The sequence below is a fragment of the Chrysemys picta genome, chromosome 15 (assembly GCF_011386835.1).
Source record: "Chrysemys picta bellii isolate R12L10 chromosome 15, ASM1138683v2, whole genome shotgun sequence".
Classification (NCBI taxonomy): domain Eukaryota; kingdom Metazoa; phylum Chordata; order Testudines; family Emydidae; genus Chrysemys; species Chrysemys picta.
Genome location: NC_088805.1, coordinates 2,239,271 through 2,257,746, shown reverse-complemented (window position 1 = coordinate 2,257,746; position 18,476 = coordinate 2,239,271). Strand labels below are relative to the sequence as shown.

Below are 18,476 nucleotides of genomic sequence, written 5' to 3'. Positions count from 1 at the left end.
TAATCAGTGTTTTGACTAGGCCGCCATGTTGCATCACAAAGAATGTGTCCTGCTGCATGAAAAATATATTCTCTCAGAATGAAAGGCTGTGAAAGAACAGCACAGAAGCAGGCTGTGAAGCATATCTGTCCTGAAAGCCTACTGTAAAATGATAATACCTCATCCTGCACCTCTGCTTAAGTGCTGATTCCCAGCACATGCTCTCTCCCTGCTGCAGATCAGTAGGCAAGGCCTGCTCCCTTCCTGGCAGTGGCAAACTGCAACAGACCTGCAGAATCATAGAATCATAGAATCATAGAATATCAGAGTTGGAAGGGACCTCAAGAGGTCATCTAGTCCAACCCCCTGCTCAAAGCAGGACCAATTCCCAGCTAAATCATCCCAGCCAGGGCTTTGTCAAGCCGGGCCTTAAAAACCTCCAAGGAAGGAGACTCCACCACCTCCCTAGGTAACGCATTCCAGTGTTTCACCACCCTCCTAGTGAAATAGTTTTTCCTGATATCCAACCTGGACCTCCCCCACTGCAACTTGAGACCATTGCTCCTTGTTCTGTCGTCTGCCACCACTGAGAACAGCCGAGCTCCATCCTCTTTGGAACCCCCCTTCAGGTAGTTGAAGGCTGCTATCAAATCCCCCCTCATTCTTCTCTTCTGGAGACTAAACAATCCCAGTTCCCTCAGCCTCTCCTCATAAGTCATGTGCTCCAGACCCCTAATCATTTTTGTTGCCCTCCGCTGGACTCTTTCCAATTTTTCCACAGAAAATTTTTCCAATTTTTCCACAGAAAGCTTCTCCTGCATCAGCAAGAATGACACCTCCCACCACCACCACCCAGTGAGATGCATGATTACTGACTGCACAGAGCTGCTTTCAGGAGGGTGAGAGGCAGAGACAACAGCTCTGCCTACAGATTGGGGGGTGGGAGAGGGGAGAATCAATGAGAAGGCAGCTGCAGTGACCTCAGAATGAGAGCCAAGGGAGTACCTCAAACCTTTAATCAAAAAATGTTCAATGGCACTGTTAACCCCTTCTGCTGAGGGGCTAAATATGTGCCTAGGAAGCAGTTTGCTCCATTTCTGTTCAGTGCTTTTGAAAGGTGCTTTGGACTGACAAACCCCAGAGACTGAAGCCCTTATTCATGTATACAACAGCCCACACAAGGGACTGCCAACAGGGATTTTTTTATGACATGGACATCTCTCTAGAGGGAGCTAGATTGAGATCCACCAAACTGGGTTCACCCAAGCCACAGAAAAGCCAAACTGATGATAATAACTTTGGTCACAACCAACCCAAGCTGGATTTGAAACGGTGACCTGCAGAAGGAAGGCTCCGTATCCTATTATGCATAGGTGCCGACTCCGTGGGTGCTCCAGGGCTGAAGCACCCACAGAAAAAAATAGGGGGTGCTCAGTACCACCAGCCACAGCTGTTGGGAAGGGCCCCTGGGCTGGCCGCCGATCAGCTGTTTGACGGGGCCCCAGGGCTGGCTGCCGATCAGCTGTTCAGTAGGGCCCCGGGGCTGGCCTCCAATCAGCTGTTTGGTGGAACCCGGGACTGGCTGCCAATAAGCTGTTTGGTGGCTGACGGGAGACGCTCAGGAGAAGGCAGAGATGAGCCAGTGGCAGGTGGGAGGGTGGGCCTCAGGGGAGGTGCCTGAGAGGAGCTAGCGAAGAGTGGGGGGGGGCCTTGGGGGATGGGGCAGAAAGAGGCGGAGTGAGGGCGGGGCCTCGGAGCAGAGCAGGGTGGAGCACCCACCGGGAAAAGCAAAAGTCAGTGCCTATGCTATTATGACACCCCTAATCCACCCAGCTGAGGTGTCATAGGGAGCATCTGTTCACGTGCATGGAATGTCAGAGTGGGGCAGGTAGACAGGGCTTAGGGGACATTATGGGCAGATTGCCACAGCGGGTTTAAAAAGCAGGCAATGCCATGCTGGTGTGCCGGCAGTATGGTTATGATACAGACAGTCTCCTGCAGCGTTATGAAAGTACCACTACAAACCACCCATGCTGTGCTGTACATTTCAGGCAAGCTGCACCAGTCATATGGGCATTGGGATGTAGGTTTTCACATCAGCCTGTATATGGGGCTTGTGACAAATGGAGTCAGCCAAGACAAAATAGGCTGATGAAGAACCATAGAACTACACAACCAATGCCTGACTCTCTCCCCTTGGTGAATGCAACACTAGGCAGGGAACACTGGCTGACACAGGAAATTCAGTGCCTATGCCAAGATGAGATCCGAACGAAGACCTATTGCTTTGTCTCTCTCATGTGCACATAGCGGTAGCTTCCTGCATACAGGCCTCACACTGCCATGAAAAAGCTCCCCTTTCAGATCCCAGTTAGCTGCCTGCCACACTAGCGAAGAACATCCAGTTTATCTGAGCTTCCCGTCCTATCCCGACGTATATGGCACATCCATCAAACATCTCCCTTCCATGTTGGTAGGTCACCCAACTGAGCCACTGTTCGGACAGGCGCCTTCTTCTCCGCAGCCTCCTGGTGTTTCCTAGCTGCACTCATTGACATCTTTCTTAAGATCTCACCTGAAACCATCCTTTCTCCCCCACTCTGCTGTGTGTTATTTATATCGTTAACTGTAATTAGATATATAAAGAGCTTTTGGATACAGTTTGTATTAAAGATTCTTTACATTACTAGACAGAGCAGGAGCTACTATTAGTGTATTTAATGGTTTCTGAGGCAGCCAGCACCATAGTGTCTAGGCTTAGTACATGCTTAAAACAGCTTATTAATAGAGCCTGCCCACAATGGACAGCAAAGATAAAGATAAAGATAAAGATAAAGGCAAACTCTCTTGAGCTCCAAAGGAGAATGAGGAGGAGGGAATTACCCAACAGAGACCTCCACCCAAACGCCCTGCTTCCAGTCCTCAAGGCTGAGCCATAGCGATGGTCCACAAGATCACCTCAGCTGAACTCAGTTGTAGCCACAGGACCTGATCCTGATCCCACTGAGGTAGACAGCAAACTCCCATTGACACTAATGGGAGCAGAGTGTGCTTTGCAGGGGCAGGGTCTAGCAAAAGAGTCACGGCTGCTTCAGGGTGGCGGCTTAGCAATCAACAGCCTGAGAGGTGTGCACTCTACCAAGTAGGAAACCTCCCACTGGGATGAGAAACACTCAGCAGTGTATTTGCAAAGATCATGCTAGGTTCATCGGGGCATATCTCCTCTAATCAATTCCCTGCCATTGCAAGAGCATTGGGCATTGGTGCGCCTCCGTCCCTCCTGTTCTCTGCTTGTGGGACACAACAGTTTAGTCTCCTCACAGCTGTTATACTTTGATCTAATTCTGGTTGTTGGGTTTCGTGTGCAGGTGCTGGGGGGTGTTGGTGTCCTGTGATGTGCAGGAGGTGAAATGAAATGATCTGATGGTCCCTTCTGGACTTAAACTCTGACTCTGTCTCTGTAACACAAAGAACAGCAGATGCTGAATGCGCTTAGTCCCAAACTCCAGGCAGCTTTGAGGAATTTGTGGTAGCCAGAAGCACAACAGGGCTGGCAAGGAACCTACCAAGAAATCTTGCCAATTATCAATTGCCATTGGCACCCTCAAGGCCTTTGGAAAGCACAGTCAATAAGGCCAGTCCAGAGAGGAGGAGACTGTGCAATAGGAAGTCCTGGGTTCAGGAATGCAGCCTAGATGTCAGCAGCACTCAATCACAAAGCCTCATCGCGGCATGGGCCAGTTTATCGTCTCCTGCAAAATGGTTAAAAATTCCGATGTGGGATGCAGCAGGCACTGACCCTCTCCCTGCCTTCTACAGGCTCAGTCAGAAAGATGCTGTAACTTAGGGTTACCATATTTCAACAAGCAAAAAAGAGGACGGGAGGAGCCCCGCCCTAGCCCCGCCCCTGCCCCTCCCACTTCCCGCCCCCCCAGAACCCCCAACCCTCCCCCCGTTCCTTGTCCCCTGACTGCCCCCTCCTGGGACCCCTGCCCGTAACTGCCCCCCGGGACTCCACTCCCTATCTAAGCCTCCTTGCCTCTTGTCCCCTGACTGCCCCAACCCTTATCCACACCCCCACCCCCAGACAGACCCCTGGGACTCCCATGCCCCATCCAACCACTCCCCACCCCCTGACAGCCCCCCCCAGAACTCCCAACCCATCTAAACCCCTCTGCTCCCTGTCCCCTGACTGCTCCGATCCCTCTCCACACTCCTGCCCCCTGACAGCCCCCCCAGAACTCCCAACCCATCTAAACCCCTCTGCTCCCTGTCCCCTGACTGCTCCGATCCCTCTCCCCACTCCTGCCCCCTGACAGCTCCCCCCCAGAACTCCCAGCCCCCTACCCCCCGCTCCTTGTCCCCTGACTGCCCCCTCCTGGGACCCCTGCTCCTAACTGCCCTCCAGAACCCCACCCCCTACCTAAGACTCCCTGTTCCTTGTCCCCTAACTGCCCCCTCCTAAGACCCCCCCCAACTGCCCCCCAGGACCCTACCCTCTACCTGTACCCTGACTGCCCAAAACTTTCTCCACTCCCCTCCAAAAGCCCCCCCCCGTTTCTTGACTGCCCCCTCCAGAACCTCCCTGTCCCTTCTCCTGCCCCCCCTTACCCTGCTGCTCAGAACAGGGTGTTGGGCTCTGTGCCAGCCGGACACATGGCTGAGCTCCCCTGCACAACACAAAACCCGGTCCCTGGCCCTGCACAGGGCTGCCGGAGCGGGCTGCAGGAGGAGGAGCTGCCGGCCGGCTCAGAATGCAGGGGGGGGGGGGTGGGAGGAGGAAGCTGCTCCGGAGTCCAGCCCGGGACTTTCCTGCAGCCCTCCCAGCCGCTCGCTCTGCTCTGCCAGGGGAGGGGGAAATCCCGGACATTGTGAGTGCTTTACAAATTCCCCCCGGACGCTATTTTTAGCACACAAAAGGAGGACATGTCCGGGTAAATCCGGACGAATGGTAACCCTACTGTAACTATCCCAGCTGCACAGCCTGGGCTTAGTAATAATAGCATAGTCCACAAGATGACCTCAAAGCATCGTACAAACATGAATTAATCCTTACCACACCACTATCAGGTTGGTAAGTAAGAACCCCATTTTGCAGATAGGGAATTTGAGGCACAGAGCAGCAAAGCTGGAAATAGAAGCCAGTTATTCTGACTTCTGCAGAGCTGATCAATGCTGCAGGTTTCTCACCGAGCAAAAGAAAAACAGTTTTCTACTACAGAGGCCAAGTGTTTGCTGGGGCTTATAAAGAACCCTGGCACACATCCGATCAAGAAGAGTTTATAAACTCTACAGGCTGAACAAGTTCAAAGAGGTTAAAAGCATTATAAAATAAAATAATAATAATAGCCTAGCTCTTATATAGTGCTTTCCATCAGTAGATCTCAAAACCCTTGACAAAGAGGTGAAGTGACTTGTCCAAGGCCACAGGCAGGGCCAGGAATAGAACTCCAGTCTTTTGAGTCCCTGACCCAACCCCTAACCACTAGGCAACTCTGCCTTCGCCTTACTACAGTAAGTAATTCAAAGTGCCTGCTTCTGATCTCAATGGAATGGAGTTACTCCTGATTCACCCCAGCTTGAATGAGAGGAGAATCAAGCTCTAATCTATACTGGCCAGTGTTTCATCCAAGTACATGTATTGTTTACAGCTAATCTGTAAGGACAGCAAAATAATAGCCTCACTATCTGAAGACACAGTAACAATCTACAATAAGTTTTCACATCTAGGTTTTTCAATACTTGCTTTGAAAGAAAAATTAATTGACTTAAAGATTCACTTAGATATCGTTAAGTTGCAAAGGCATCTCAGTTACTTCTTCTATAAACCTTATTAGAATATTACAGTCATAAAACTACCATGTCTGAAAAGCAGGAAATTCTGTACCACGTTCTCCGCTGGCACTGTCATTGGATTTACGCTAGCCCAGAATCTGGCCTGCTAAGACAAGGCTAAGCATATGGAAAAAATAAATGTTCAAAAAATCTGGAAATTCAGAGTTAAGGTTCCACAAACCCCCTTAGTTCTGCCCCTTACCCCGTGCCCCAGAACACCCTACTCTGACTCCCAAAGACACTTAGGCCAGATTCTCTAAAATATTTTGGTGCCTAAGTCCAGTGGGAGTCAGGCAGCTAAATGCCTTTCTAGATCCGGGTTTTCTACCACCACATTGTACCTTTCCGTACTTCCCATTGTGAAACACATATCCCCTAAATATACAAACGACATTCACTATAAAGGGCCCATCCACCCAGCCACAGATGCTCCTCGAATGCACTGTCCCAGAATGAGCCAGACACAGTGTCTCAAGTCCTACCCTCCAAGTACAGATCAAAGACCTTCCCTCTCACCTCACCTTCCCACTAGAGTCAAAGGACTGCAATATTTTCACATTTTACCATCTACCCACAACCTCCAAACACCTACCACTTTGTACCATTCCACCATCCTCTCTACAGAGAGTGGAAACAGTGCTATACTCATCCGCTTCTCCTTCCGTTGGGGGGCTGAGAAACAACTACCCTCATACAGCCACTATGGTCTCTGTGACTGTACACATCTCTACCTAACATCTCCACAGGGTACCAATCAACTACCACAGACTCACACCTTTCAAGGCCAGAAGAGACCGTCATGATCTTTAGTCTGATCTCCTCAATAACACCGACCAGAGAACCTCACCCAATAATTTCTGCATAAAGCCCATAACTCCTGTTTGAGCGATAACATAGCTTTTAAAAAGTCATCCAGACTTGACTGAAAGACTTCAAGTGATGGAGAATCCACAACATCCCCATGTAAGTTGTTCCAGTGGTTAACTACTCTCAGTGTTAAACACTTGCACTTTATCTAATATCTAATGCTAGCCGCAGACAACAGAGCACTGTACCTTATTCTCCAAAACAGGTTCTTGACCTTGCCAGTTCCACACAAAGAAAAACTCATGAGACAGTACCTGAAATACTTAGCACTGCTGACCATCTATGCCAGAGGGCTGCAAGGTCTGGTAAGGAATGGGGAGGAGTTAAGGTGGTTTGTGAAAGCATAATCTAAACTTCCAGGCTTCTAAACAGCTTGGTGCTCTTTTCTTCCCCACAAATGTAATCTTGATTTACAATTTGTCGTCTTTCGAGTGCTTGTTCCTTTTGAGAGCAATAGCATTCTAATAAGGTCTTCAGCAGAAGTAATTGAGACATCTTTACCACCTTAACTGTGTCTTTTTGTCTGGGAATAATTCCTTCCAAGATTTTAAGAAGCTCCTTTTTTCACTGCAGGGGAAGGGGAAGAGGAAAAGACTCGGAAATAACCCACTGGTTTTAAATCTACAAACTTCCAAAGAAAGGATAGGAGTAACCAAACCAAATACCTCCCCTCATCAAACTGCCCCTGAACACAAGGAAGGAGGAAAAATTATACTAAGGATCAAAGCCTAATAATGGTGTACTGGTGTATTCTGACCCTCACCACAGCAAGACATCATGGCAAGGGTGTTCAAAGTGCAGCTGTTGCAATGAAAGAAAACATTCCAGTCACAATGCCACAGTAAAGTTATGCTAAGCATGAAGATATGGGGCTGGAGGAAGTGGAGCTAGTCATCACTGTAAAAGTACAGGGCTGAAATAACTGTTACAGTCATTTTTATGGGACACTAATCACCTTGGTGCAGCAGCAAAGCAGTCTGGAATGAGCCTTAAAATGTGGTTCTGCCAGGCTATAAAAATAGCCCCTTCTCAATCAACAGATCTACTTTCTGTATCAGTCACATTTGCTGATCATGGTGACTAAAGCTTGTACGGCTTTTTACTTCTCTTATCCCTGCAGACCCAGCACAGATAGCTGAGATAGGGTTATCATACGTCCGGATTTTCCCGGACATGTCCGGCTTTTTGGTCCTCAAATCCCCGTCTGGGGGGAATTGCCAAAAAGCCGAACATGTCCGGGAAAAAGCCGGCATCCCTGCCCCAGTCCCCTGCTTACCTGAGTGGCTCTGGCTGCGAGCTGCAGGCGGATTCCCCGCTGCGGCGGCGGCTGCTGCTGCTCCCCCCCAGACAAATCAGCTCTGTGCAGCTGAAGAGCGGAGCTGCCCGAGCGCTACCGGCTTCACGGTTTGCCGGGCAGCCCCCAGACCTCCAGACCCTGCGCCCCTGGCGCTTCCCCTCCCGGGCGCCGGCTGCTCTGGGGAAGCACCTGGCCGGGAGCGCAGGGTCTGGAGGTCTGGGGGCTGCCCGGCAAACCGTGAAGCCGATACACTCGGGCAGCCCCCAGACCCTGTGGCTGGGAAGGAGGAGGGGGAATGCGGGGCGCTCAGGGGAGGGGGCGGAGTTGGGGCAGGGACTTTGGGGAAGGGGTGGAGTTGGGGCGGGACCTTTGAGGAAGGGGCGGGGCCAAGGCCCTGTGGAGTCTCCTCTTTTTTAAAACCTTAAATATGGCAACCCTAGCTGAGAGGGAGCTGGAATCTATTCCTTCTTGGGCATCATCAACAGAACTGTTTATTAAGTTCCAATCAGTGACACCTGTGCAAACCCAGTGATGGCCATGGAGGTTGCACATGTGTAAACTGAGGGCAAAATTCTTCCTGCAGAATTATTGCTGGTGACTGTATATGAGAAGGAAAAAGCCCATCAGGAGTTTGCAGAGCTGATATTTAAAAATAAGAGGCCTGATTCTCCTCTCACATTGGCTTCAGTCCAGTCATTCCTGATTTACATTGGTGTAAGAACAGAATTTGGCCTGATATTTTTTTACATGTGAACTAAGCAAATCTGATCTGTTTTTTTTCTGAAAGAAAAAAACCAGGCATGTGACCTGGAGATTTTGCATTATTTTCTTGAACCTATGGACAACAAATACATGCTGCAGTATGATGCGACTTAAACTGGAAGCCCAAACTTCAGCTAATAGTCTTCAGGAACTTTCAGCAAGTAAAGAACTTTAGAATCATTTATATCTGCCTGGTATTGTTGCTGAAAAAGAATGGAAAGCAACAGGCTAATTAGATTTGCCAGTCCTGTCAACACTGATGAGAGCCACTGCTCAGATAGATGCCCAAGGGGAAGAAGAGAAGGACAGAAGATGAAGGAACATGAGACTTGCCTATTCATGCTTCCTTCCTGGATTTTGTTTCCTTTTCCTCTCTTGTGTGTCCGTCTTTCTCCTCAAATTAACTGCTGTAAGGATGCTAAATGGTTTGAATGAGGAAGGGCTACTCTGCTAAAATGATAATATACTAGTGTTGTCAATTTCCTTTATCAAGGACTAGACTTTCATATCCAAACAAGCAGCATTCAGAGAACATCATGAATAAGGCTAAGATTTTGTCACGGATATCTTTAGTAAAAGTCACGGACAGGTCACGGGCAATAAAGAAACATTAATGGAAGCCCCTGACCTGTCTGTGACTTTTATTAAAAATATCCATGACAAAATGAGCTCAGCTACAGGGTCCCCCCGCTGCCCGCGACACCTGGTGCTGCAGGGAGCCCTGCCGCCTGCAGCGGCCAGGAGCTCCAGGGTACCCCTGATGCCCAAGTCGGCTCGAAGCTGCAGGGAGTGGAGTGGGGTGGGGTGGGGGTGTGTACTGCTTTAACTATACCTGGATAAAATGGTAAAACTTAATTTTTGTGTGTAACCAAGGCCTTAAATACAGTCCATGGAGTTCCTGAATATAGCCCACTGCTTCATCTTTAAACAGGTCACTTTCCTGAAAAAGCATCATCAACTTCTACAGAGTCTACATTTAAAAAAATAGAAGTGTTTGGCCCTTATGGTATTGAAGAAAACCTTCCAAACATGAACTGACTGTAATCAATACAGTGCTGTCCTGCTGAGTCAGCAGACAGCTTCAGGGCCTTTGCAGTTGCTCAACTTTGCCAAGCTGCAGCAGAGTGAAAAGAGGGACCCAACTCGCGGTAAGAGATATGTAAAAGTATTTGGCAAACGTACTGTTTGATTAATTTCACAATATTCATAGAATAACTTATTTGACAAATTTTTCTGCAGTATTTGACCAACTGGTCAAATATTCAGCACATATTTTGTTCAACTAACACTGATGTAATTTTTCAAATAACACATTCTCTAAATGTTTTCCAGCGATTTGGCCAGCTCTAGTAACAAGTTACATTTTTTCAAATGCATTCACTAGAAAGGCTATTGTCAATATGCAAGTCACTGTGTGCTCTGCAACAAGCTGGGCCTAAATTTTGCAGGTAGGATCCTGTCTTTGTAGCAGCTTCATCTGAATTTAACACTTGAGGTTTAAATAAATTAATGACAATGAATAATCCAATCAATGCACTAGTCCACACATTTTCAGTTTCTGATGAGCTGCAGAAGTTTGTACTGACAATCCATGACTACATAATTGTGACGCTCTGTACCTCGGGGGAACACCAGCCCCCCATGTTCATCCTTGTAAAATGATTGTGTGGTATCCAATGCAAAGTTTGTCATGTCGGGTGTCTTCAGAAGGCTCATGATGCACTTAGCATGGTTGTTACAGTAATGTTACAGGTTATAACTTCATGTATATAGTTATGAGGCTGAAAATGTATTTTCATGGCTTAAAATAAGCCCAGGCAAAAACTCTCCAAGAGCAGAGTTCACACCTCATTAAGGCATGTATGCGACAAACCTAGCCCAGCCTCACAGAAACAAAGGACGCTGGCCTAGGCAGCAACAAAAGGATCTGTTGGACTCTCCAGTGAGTCACCCCCCTTCCTTCGGCCAGTTTAGGACAGCAATGAGGTAATGCTCACCTGACTCTGAAGGGGGGGGGGGCGGGGCGGAGCAAAGCCAAGAGGAAAGAAAGAACATGATAAAAGGGAGAGATGTTTGCCATGCTCTCCTCTCTCTTCCATCTACATCTACAGACACCACACCAAGCAACTGAAGTGCTGATCAAAGGGGAACGCCTGGCTGAAGGGCAACCAGCCAACCCGTGGTGAGAAACATCTAAGTTTGTAAGGACATTGAAAGTGTTAAGATGAGTGTAGAATGCGTTTTGCTTTTATTTCATTTGACCAACTCTGACTTGTTGTGCTTTGACGTATAATCACTTAAAATCTATCTTTATAGTTAATAAATCTGTTTGTTTACTCTACCTGAAGCACTGCATTTGGTTTGAAGCCTGTCAGAGACTCCCCTTGAGATAACAAGCTTGGTGCATATCAATTTCTTTGTTAAATTGACGAATTCATATAAGTTTGCAGCGTCCAGTGGGCATAACTGGACACCCCAAGACAGAGGTTCCTAGGGTTGTGTCTGGTACTTGAGATATTGGCTAGTGTCATTTGGTTGCACAATCTAAGGAGCAGCTTACATGCCAGAGGCTGTGCATGAACAGCCCAGGAGTAGGGGTTCTCACAGCAGAGCAGGGTAAGGCTGGTTCCCGGAGTCAAGGATTGGAGTGACCTAGCAGATCACCAGTCCAGATATCAAGAGAGGGGAACGTCACAATCATAGAACTGGCAGAAGTGAGGCTGGAGAACTTTTATGAGGCTGTTGGGAATTCTAATACCTGGGGAGGAGTGGGAGGCAGCTTGGGACTGAGGGATAAGCACATTAGCTGATATTTCTGCAAAAATATTAGCAGTGAAATAGTTAACAATGTTGCCATTTATGTTGCTATTGTTATAGTTCAGAATCAATACCACAGTGAGATGAATGGGGGTAGCTCACATCTGTCAAAGCTCTTAGAATCATAAAATGATAGAAGATTAGGGTTGGAAGAGACCTCAGGAGGCCACCCAGTCCAACCCCCTGCTGAAAGCAGGACCAACACCAACTAAATCATTCCAGCCAGGGCTTTATCAAGTCGGGCCTTAAGGATGGAGATTCCACCACCTTCCTAGGTAACCCATTCCAAATTCTGCAGCTGTGGAATCATAGCCCTTGACAATACGTTATGATTAAACACAATGCACAATCGTTCTATTCCTTTCAATTGAAAGCATTGAGTAGGGGGAGAGCAGCACAGGTATCTGTCATTTTCAAGCCCTATTTTTATAAAGATGACCAACAAAAGGGGGAAAATGGGGTATGTACCTAATTTTTTGCTTCTTTAAGATGTTTAAAGAAAGCTTGAAAGGAGTTTCTGTACATGTTTTTTGTTCTGCTTATTTTGTTAGAAAATACAAATATCTTAAGTATCTTATACCTTAAAAATATCAGGAATGTCAAGTTTCATCTTCCTTGATTTTGCTAAAGGACTCCACAGATGACTCAGAATATCTCAGTCTGAATAAAAATCCCTTCCTCTTCCCCTTCCTTTCATATCTTTGGTATCTATGTTGCCATAAATCTGCTATTCCTCCACTTATCCATAAAGTTCCCTGACAAGGCCTGAATTTCTAAGGTAAAAACAAGCGGGGGGGGGGGGGGGTAAACTATTTTTTCTGGGGTGAAAAAAAATCTTTCATGCCTTCTTTAAAAGAAAAAAGGGGGAACCCAATATTTTTTCCCTTTACAAATCCCCTTTATTATGAGCTGTAGCCACAAGAGACTGCAGCTCCCAGCACATGTTGCTACAAGTGGTCTTTCATCAGGAGACAAGGCACTATACAAAAACCTGAGATAGACAGATGCTCCCTCTCAATCTGGACAGCCTCTTCTCAGGTCAAAATAAGAGCACTGCATACTGGGACCAGTTGTCTCCATCCGTCGCACCTCCATATTAGAGATGACAAGCAACTGCAATTTGTTTCACTTCATGCACGTTTGTGGTGGCTCTTGGAAAATTGTAGCCACAGCTTTTTCTATTGGAGGGCATGCACATACACCCCTCTGTGTGCATAATTGCATCTCCAGCAAGGTTACTAAAAGACACACACAAAATGAGAATTACTATGGAATAAATGCAAGGAAATAAGCTTCAGCTACTAAATTAATACTACAAACATTTCTAAGAAGCTCTGTAGCTGCTGTAGAGTCCCTTTGGCCTGATTACAGCTGAAATTGTTTTGCCAGATCCTCAGGTTGTGACTAAACGGTACCTGGTTTGCATGCATGCTATTTTCTGTATACTGCATTCATCTGTTGCTTGGTTTTCTTTTTGCCATCGGTGGTATTTTGAATAACTCCCTCATTAAATAACACTCCCATGAATCCCACATTTTATGTATTTTGAACATCCCCTCTCGAATTTGAATTAGGCACTCAGATACTGCAGTGAGGAGGGCTGCTCAACTACCAGATAGGTAGGTTCCATTTCCCAGTTTCTCATTAAGTCCTTAGGCCTTTGCAACTATTATCCTTCCTAAGCAAAGCACATGAACCTAAAGAGTGATTCTAAGGTTACTCCATGCATGAGACCGTATGTGTGTGAGAGAGAGAAATCAGAAGATTGACCATGATTGAGTCTGTGGGGTCTCAAAGGCTCTTTCAGTCCAGGCATTATTGGATAGGTTGTTGGGGGTGGAAACAGGACTCAGGGGTTCGTGTGCGAGGGGCTGGGCTCTAGAACTGTGGCGGGAGATAAGAGCTCCACTCTGCCTTGTGGACTGCCAGTGCCTCACAATACAGAGAGGTTACAAAACACTGAACTGCAAGTTCTGTATTTCTTGCCTCCATAGGAGTGAGCATGAGTCCCACAAAGGATGGCTTTGTAGGAGCCCCAGTGGTTCTAGGTAGAGTAGGACAGCAAGAGCTCAATTGGTTACAGAAACACAAGATATGGAGGGAGAGCCATGCCCCACCAGCTAGATGATTTGTTGGGATTGCCCATACTAATCCCTTCTCCTTAGAGCCCCACGATGCATAGTGACTATAGAGACTTCCACAGATATGCTCCAGGAAGCAGGCACAGGGAGTCAAGTCCACAGCTGCTATGCCCACAGTGCATTAGAGGTGTGGGGCAAAGGATACTGAAAGTAGGACATGAAGTATTGCACTTAATCTGCAGCAAGGGAGATTTAGGTTAGATATTAGGAAAACCCTTCTCACTGGAAAGGCAGTTCAGCTTGGAACAGGCCCTGGGGGGTGTGCGTGTGTGAGTCCCCATCACTGGAGGTTTAAGGCCAGGTTGGCTCAGTGAGGGGCTGACCCTGATGACCTCTCGGGCCCCTCCAGCTGCACAGGGCTGTGACACAAGGACCCCAACGTGCCCAGCAGAGGCAGGGCCCGTAAGGAAGCAGCGGGAACAGCCTGAGGGCCCAGAAAGCAGGCGAGAGCAGCAGGCCCCGCCCGCCCGCCCCAGGCCGCAGGGCCAGGTGCCAGCGAGGCCCAACACGCCTCAGGGCAGAAGAGGGCCAGGGCCCAGCGTGCGCAGATGGCAGCCGGAGAGCCCGCGCGCACGAGGCCGGAGGAGGAGGGGTGCGATGTCCCAGCATGCACTGCGTGGAAGAGGCGGCAAGGACGGGAACGGTGCCCCATCATGCAGTGGGGCAGGGCTGCAGGGGGCCTGATGTCCCGGCATGCACTGTGTCGGGTTTCCCATCATGCATTGGGCGACAGGGGTCGGGGGCCTGCCTCTCCCGAGTCCTGGCTCCTCAGTCCCGAGCCCCCGTACTCACGATGAAGGAGGCCATGTCCGGGCCGGCCGCTGCGCCGGGCGGCTACTCACGGAAACCACCGCCCAGGGCCGGACGGTACCGGCCTCCGAGCACGCTCGGGCAGCTTCGGCAACACTCGGGCCCTTCCGCCTCCGCGTGTTCGTGGGGCTTCGGTAATACTCGGGTTTTTCCGCCTCTCTCCGCTCGGAGAGCTTCGGTAATACTCGGGTTTTTCCGCCTCTCTCCGCTCGGGGAGCTTCGGTAATACTTGGAGCCTTGGCAGGACTCTGGAGCGTTCGGGACGTTCCGGCTCCACTCGGGGCAGTCCGGCTGCTACAGCTGGGACTTGCTCATGGGACATGTTGGGGGCATGGGGCCACGCAAGCTGGTGGAGGCCTGTCCATGCGGGGTTGGGGCCGCCTGGCAGGGTCAAGAGATTTGTCGGTTTGTAAAGACCCAGGCAGAAGTTACCACTGCCCTTCCCCAGCCCCCCCCAACAAACCCAACCCCCCTGAACTCAACCGGAGCCCCCAACTCAGCCAGAGACCCAGCCTCCCCAAGCCATAGCTCCCCCACTGTTACCTATCGTTAAGGCTACATTTTAGTCATGGCCAGATATTTTTAGTAAGAGTCCTGGACAGGTCACGGGCAGTAAACAAAAATTCACAGCCTGTGACCTGTCCGTGACTTGTACTATATACCTCTAACTAAAACAGGGGCCGTGGATGTTCGGAGTGGGGGGGAATCCAGGGACGCCACAGGTGCAGGGGCAGGGAGGCAGGCAATGGCACGCAGCCTGGGACCCCCACTGGTGCAGGGGAGGGTTGGCGGGGCTGCCAGGCTCCCTGCACTGCTCTGCGTGTCTCTGCAGCTCCAAGTCCTAGGGGGAGGGAAGGCCGGGGGCTCCCTGGAGTCCCCACATTGCCCCACCATGAGCTGTGGGGGTGGCACGCGGTGCTCCCTGGCCCCTCTACCTAGAAGCTGCAGGGACATGCCAGCCGCTTTGCTGCCCCGCACCCCAACATCCTGCCCCAGACCTGAGCCCCCTCCCACATCCAAACTGCCCCAGCAGCAGCCGGTGATCTGCTTGGGCAGCCCCGGAGCCAGCAGCACTGGCCGCTGTAGGAGTCACGGAATCCATGACAGACATGCAGCCTTACCTATAAATTGTGCCGGTAACACTGGTGAAGAATGTGGCAACCTAGGTTGTTTGGACTGAACTGATTACGCTTTATACAGCAGTTGAACAAAATATTTGTGCCCTTCTGTATAAGGCTCAATCAGTTCAGTCCAAACGACCTAGGTTGCTGCATTCTTCACCAGTATTTCCCGCACAATTTAGGGCACCCCCCCCCCATACCTTACCGAGGGTACAGGTGGGCTGCCCTAAATTGTGCGAGTTACACCAGACCCAATCCCAAAATCCCAGAACCCCCCACTCCCAGACCCCCCACCTAGCCCCAGCCCTCCCCACTCAACCCCAAAACTCCAGCCTCAGTGTCCCACACCCAGGGACAGGCCTCAGCTGCCAGCCCATAGCCCCATCCGTTCGGCTGCAGAGCGCGGTGGCCGGAGGTACTCTACTCCAGCGGGCTGCAGAGATCATGTGCGGTGTGAGTGGTGAGGGGGGAAAGCTTCCTGGCCAGCGAGCCTCAGCTTGGCCCAAGGACCTGACTAGAGAGAGAGGAGTTCAGTCCCCTTGGCCCGTCCCAGCTCTGGCCTCTCTGAGGCTGCCCGCAGGGCCTGCGCGTGAGGGGCACGTCTGCCAACCACAGCCTAGACCGAGACCCACCCAACTCGGTTCAGCTCTTGTTGGGGCTGAGCTAGATCTTGCTCTTTAGCTTCGCTTTTCTAGTAAATATCCCTCCCCAAGCCCCACACCCCCTCTCTTCTCCTGCCCTGCACTCGTCTCCTTCCATCGCCTGGAAAAAATACTGGCTGCTTTAAAACAGCTGCTGTTCAGTTTCACCCCAGGCATGTAGCATGTCAAGAGCAAAGCCCGCTGTAATCCTTATTGGGCTGCAGAGGTGTTTTGTATCTGAATTTCCCCCAGAAATAGTTTTATTCAAAGACAGTTGATTATGCTCAGAGATCATTCCCCCCCCCCTTGTGTGTGTGTGTGTGTGTGTGTGTGTGTGTGTGTGTGTGTGTGGTAAAAAGACAGTAAGAATTCATGCCCAACTGTCCCCCTTGTCTTGACTGATGAGATAGTGCAGGGCTGAGTTGTTGTTTTTTGTGTTAAAGTTTAAATAAAACTTAAAAAAACCTGATCAGTGATTGGGGGATAGGGGGTTAAAAATGCTAAGTCATGCCTCTTGCAGTAGAATAGAAACATTTAAATAATGCAGCTGCTAGGCTCTGCTGTCTCTCATGAGCAGCTTTGAGAACGTATAGGTGTATAGAATCCCCAGGATGGCTCCCCTACTGAATTAAAAGAAACAGGATTTCAAGTTTAAAAAAAAAAAAAACCATGCAATAAGAGCCCTTCAGCCATCAAACCTAGTTCTTAATAGGAATTTCATAAAGGGAAAATCTTGTGTAGATCAGCCTTGTAGCTGAGAAAGCAAAACACTGTTTAAAAAATGACGGTGCATTTGCCATGTTTTAGAGGTGGGGCATGTATTCATGATTTTGTTGTTGTTGTTACCCTTTTTGAACCCAACAGCTAGTCACAAATTCAGGGGCTAGTAAGATTTCTCCTCCTAACCAGAACAATCTGTGATAGTCAGGTATTTCTTGAATGCAGCTTTGCACACTTACAAAGAATGTACACAGTCCTGTGTCCCTGAATGCAGAATGAACGGACTAGCAGGAAATAGCACCAAAACCACTCTGTTCTGCCTGGACCCCTGACCCAAAAACAACTCCTCAGGCTTCTTCCAGGGTCATGTGCCATGCTTTCAGCTGCTCCTCCAGACTGGCTCTGTCACTCTCTAGTTCTTACACCTCCCATTGCCCTTCTGTCCAGCTAGACCAGGGGTGGGCAAACTTTTTGGTGTGAGGGCCACATTGGGGTTCCAAAACTGCACGGAGAGCCAGGTAGGGAAGGCTGTGCCTCGCCAAACAGCTTGGCCCCCACCCGCTATCCACCCCCTCCCACTTAGAATCATAGAATCATAGAATATCAGAGTTGGAAGGGACCTCAAGAGGTCATCTAGTCCAACCCCCTGCTCAAAGCAGGACCAATTCCCAGCTAAATCATCCCAGCCAGGGCTTTGTCAAGCCGGGCCTTAAAAACCTCCAAGGAAGGAGACTCCACCACCTCCCTAGGTAACGCATTCCAGTGTTTCACCACCCTCCTAGTGAAATAGTTTTTCCTGATATCCAACCTGGACTTCCCCCACCGCAACTTGAGACCATTGCTCCTTGTTCTGTCATCTGCCACCACTGAGAACAGCCGAGCTCCATCCTCTTTGGAACCCCCCTTCAGGTAGTTGAAGGCTGCTATCAAATCCCCCCTCATTCTTCTCTTCTGGAGACTAAACAATCCCAGTTCTCTCAGCCTCTCCTCATAAGTCATATGCTCCAGACCCCTAATCATTTTTGTTGCCCTCCGCTGGACTCTTTCCAATTTTTCCACATCCTTCTTGTAGTGTGGGGCCCAAAACTGGACACAGTATTCCAGATGAGGCCTCACCAATGTCGAATAAAGGGGAACGATCACGTTCCTCGATCTGCTGGCAATGCCCCTACTTATACAGCCCAAAATGCCGTTAGCCTTCTTGGCAACAAGAGCACACTGTTGACTCATATCCAGCTTCTCGTCCACTGTGACCTCTAGGTCCTTTTCAGCAGAACTGCTACCTAGCCATTCGGTCCCTAGTCTGTAGCAGTGCATGGGATTCTTCCGTCCTAAGTGCAGGACTCTGCACTTGTCCTTGTTGAACCTCATCAGGTTTTTTTCTGCCCAATCCTCTAATTTGTCTAGGTCCCTCTGTATCCGATCCCTACCCTCTAGTGTATCTACCACGCCTCCTAGTTTAGTGTCATCTGCAAACTTGCTGAGA

The 18,476-nt window shown here is 49.3% G+C and overlaps 1 protein-coding gene across 3 annotated transcripts in view; it reads right to left on the bottom strand.

The window, feature by feature from the left end:
• Positions 1–14,633, bottom strand: part of LOC101954133 (uncharacterized) — a 68,168-nt gene extending 53,535 nt beyond the window's left edge. The window contains exon 1 of one of the 3 annotated variants that reach the window (XM_005307672.4): positions 14,491–14,633. In XM_005307672.4, coding sequence (XP_005307729.2) covers positions 14,491–14,505 — 15 coding nt within the window. In that variant the 5' untranslated portion in view covers positions 14,506–14,633. Of the gene's footprint in view, positions 1–12,137; positions 12,329–14,490 lie in introns of those variants that run through there. The other 2 variants (XM_065568179.1, XM_065568178.1) reach the window with 2 other exon arrangements.
• Between the last annotated feature and the right edge of the window lie 3,843 nt (positions 14,634–18,476).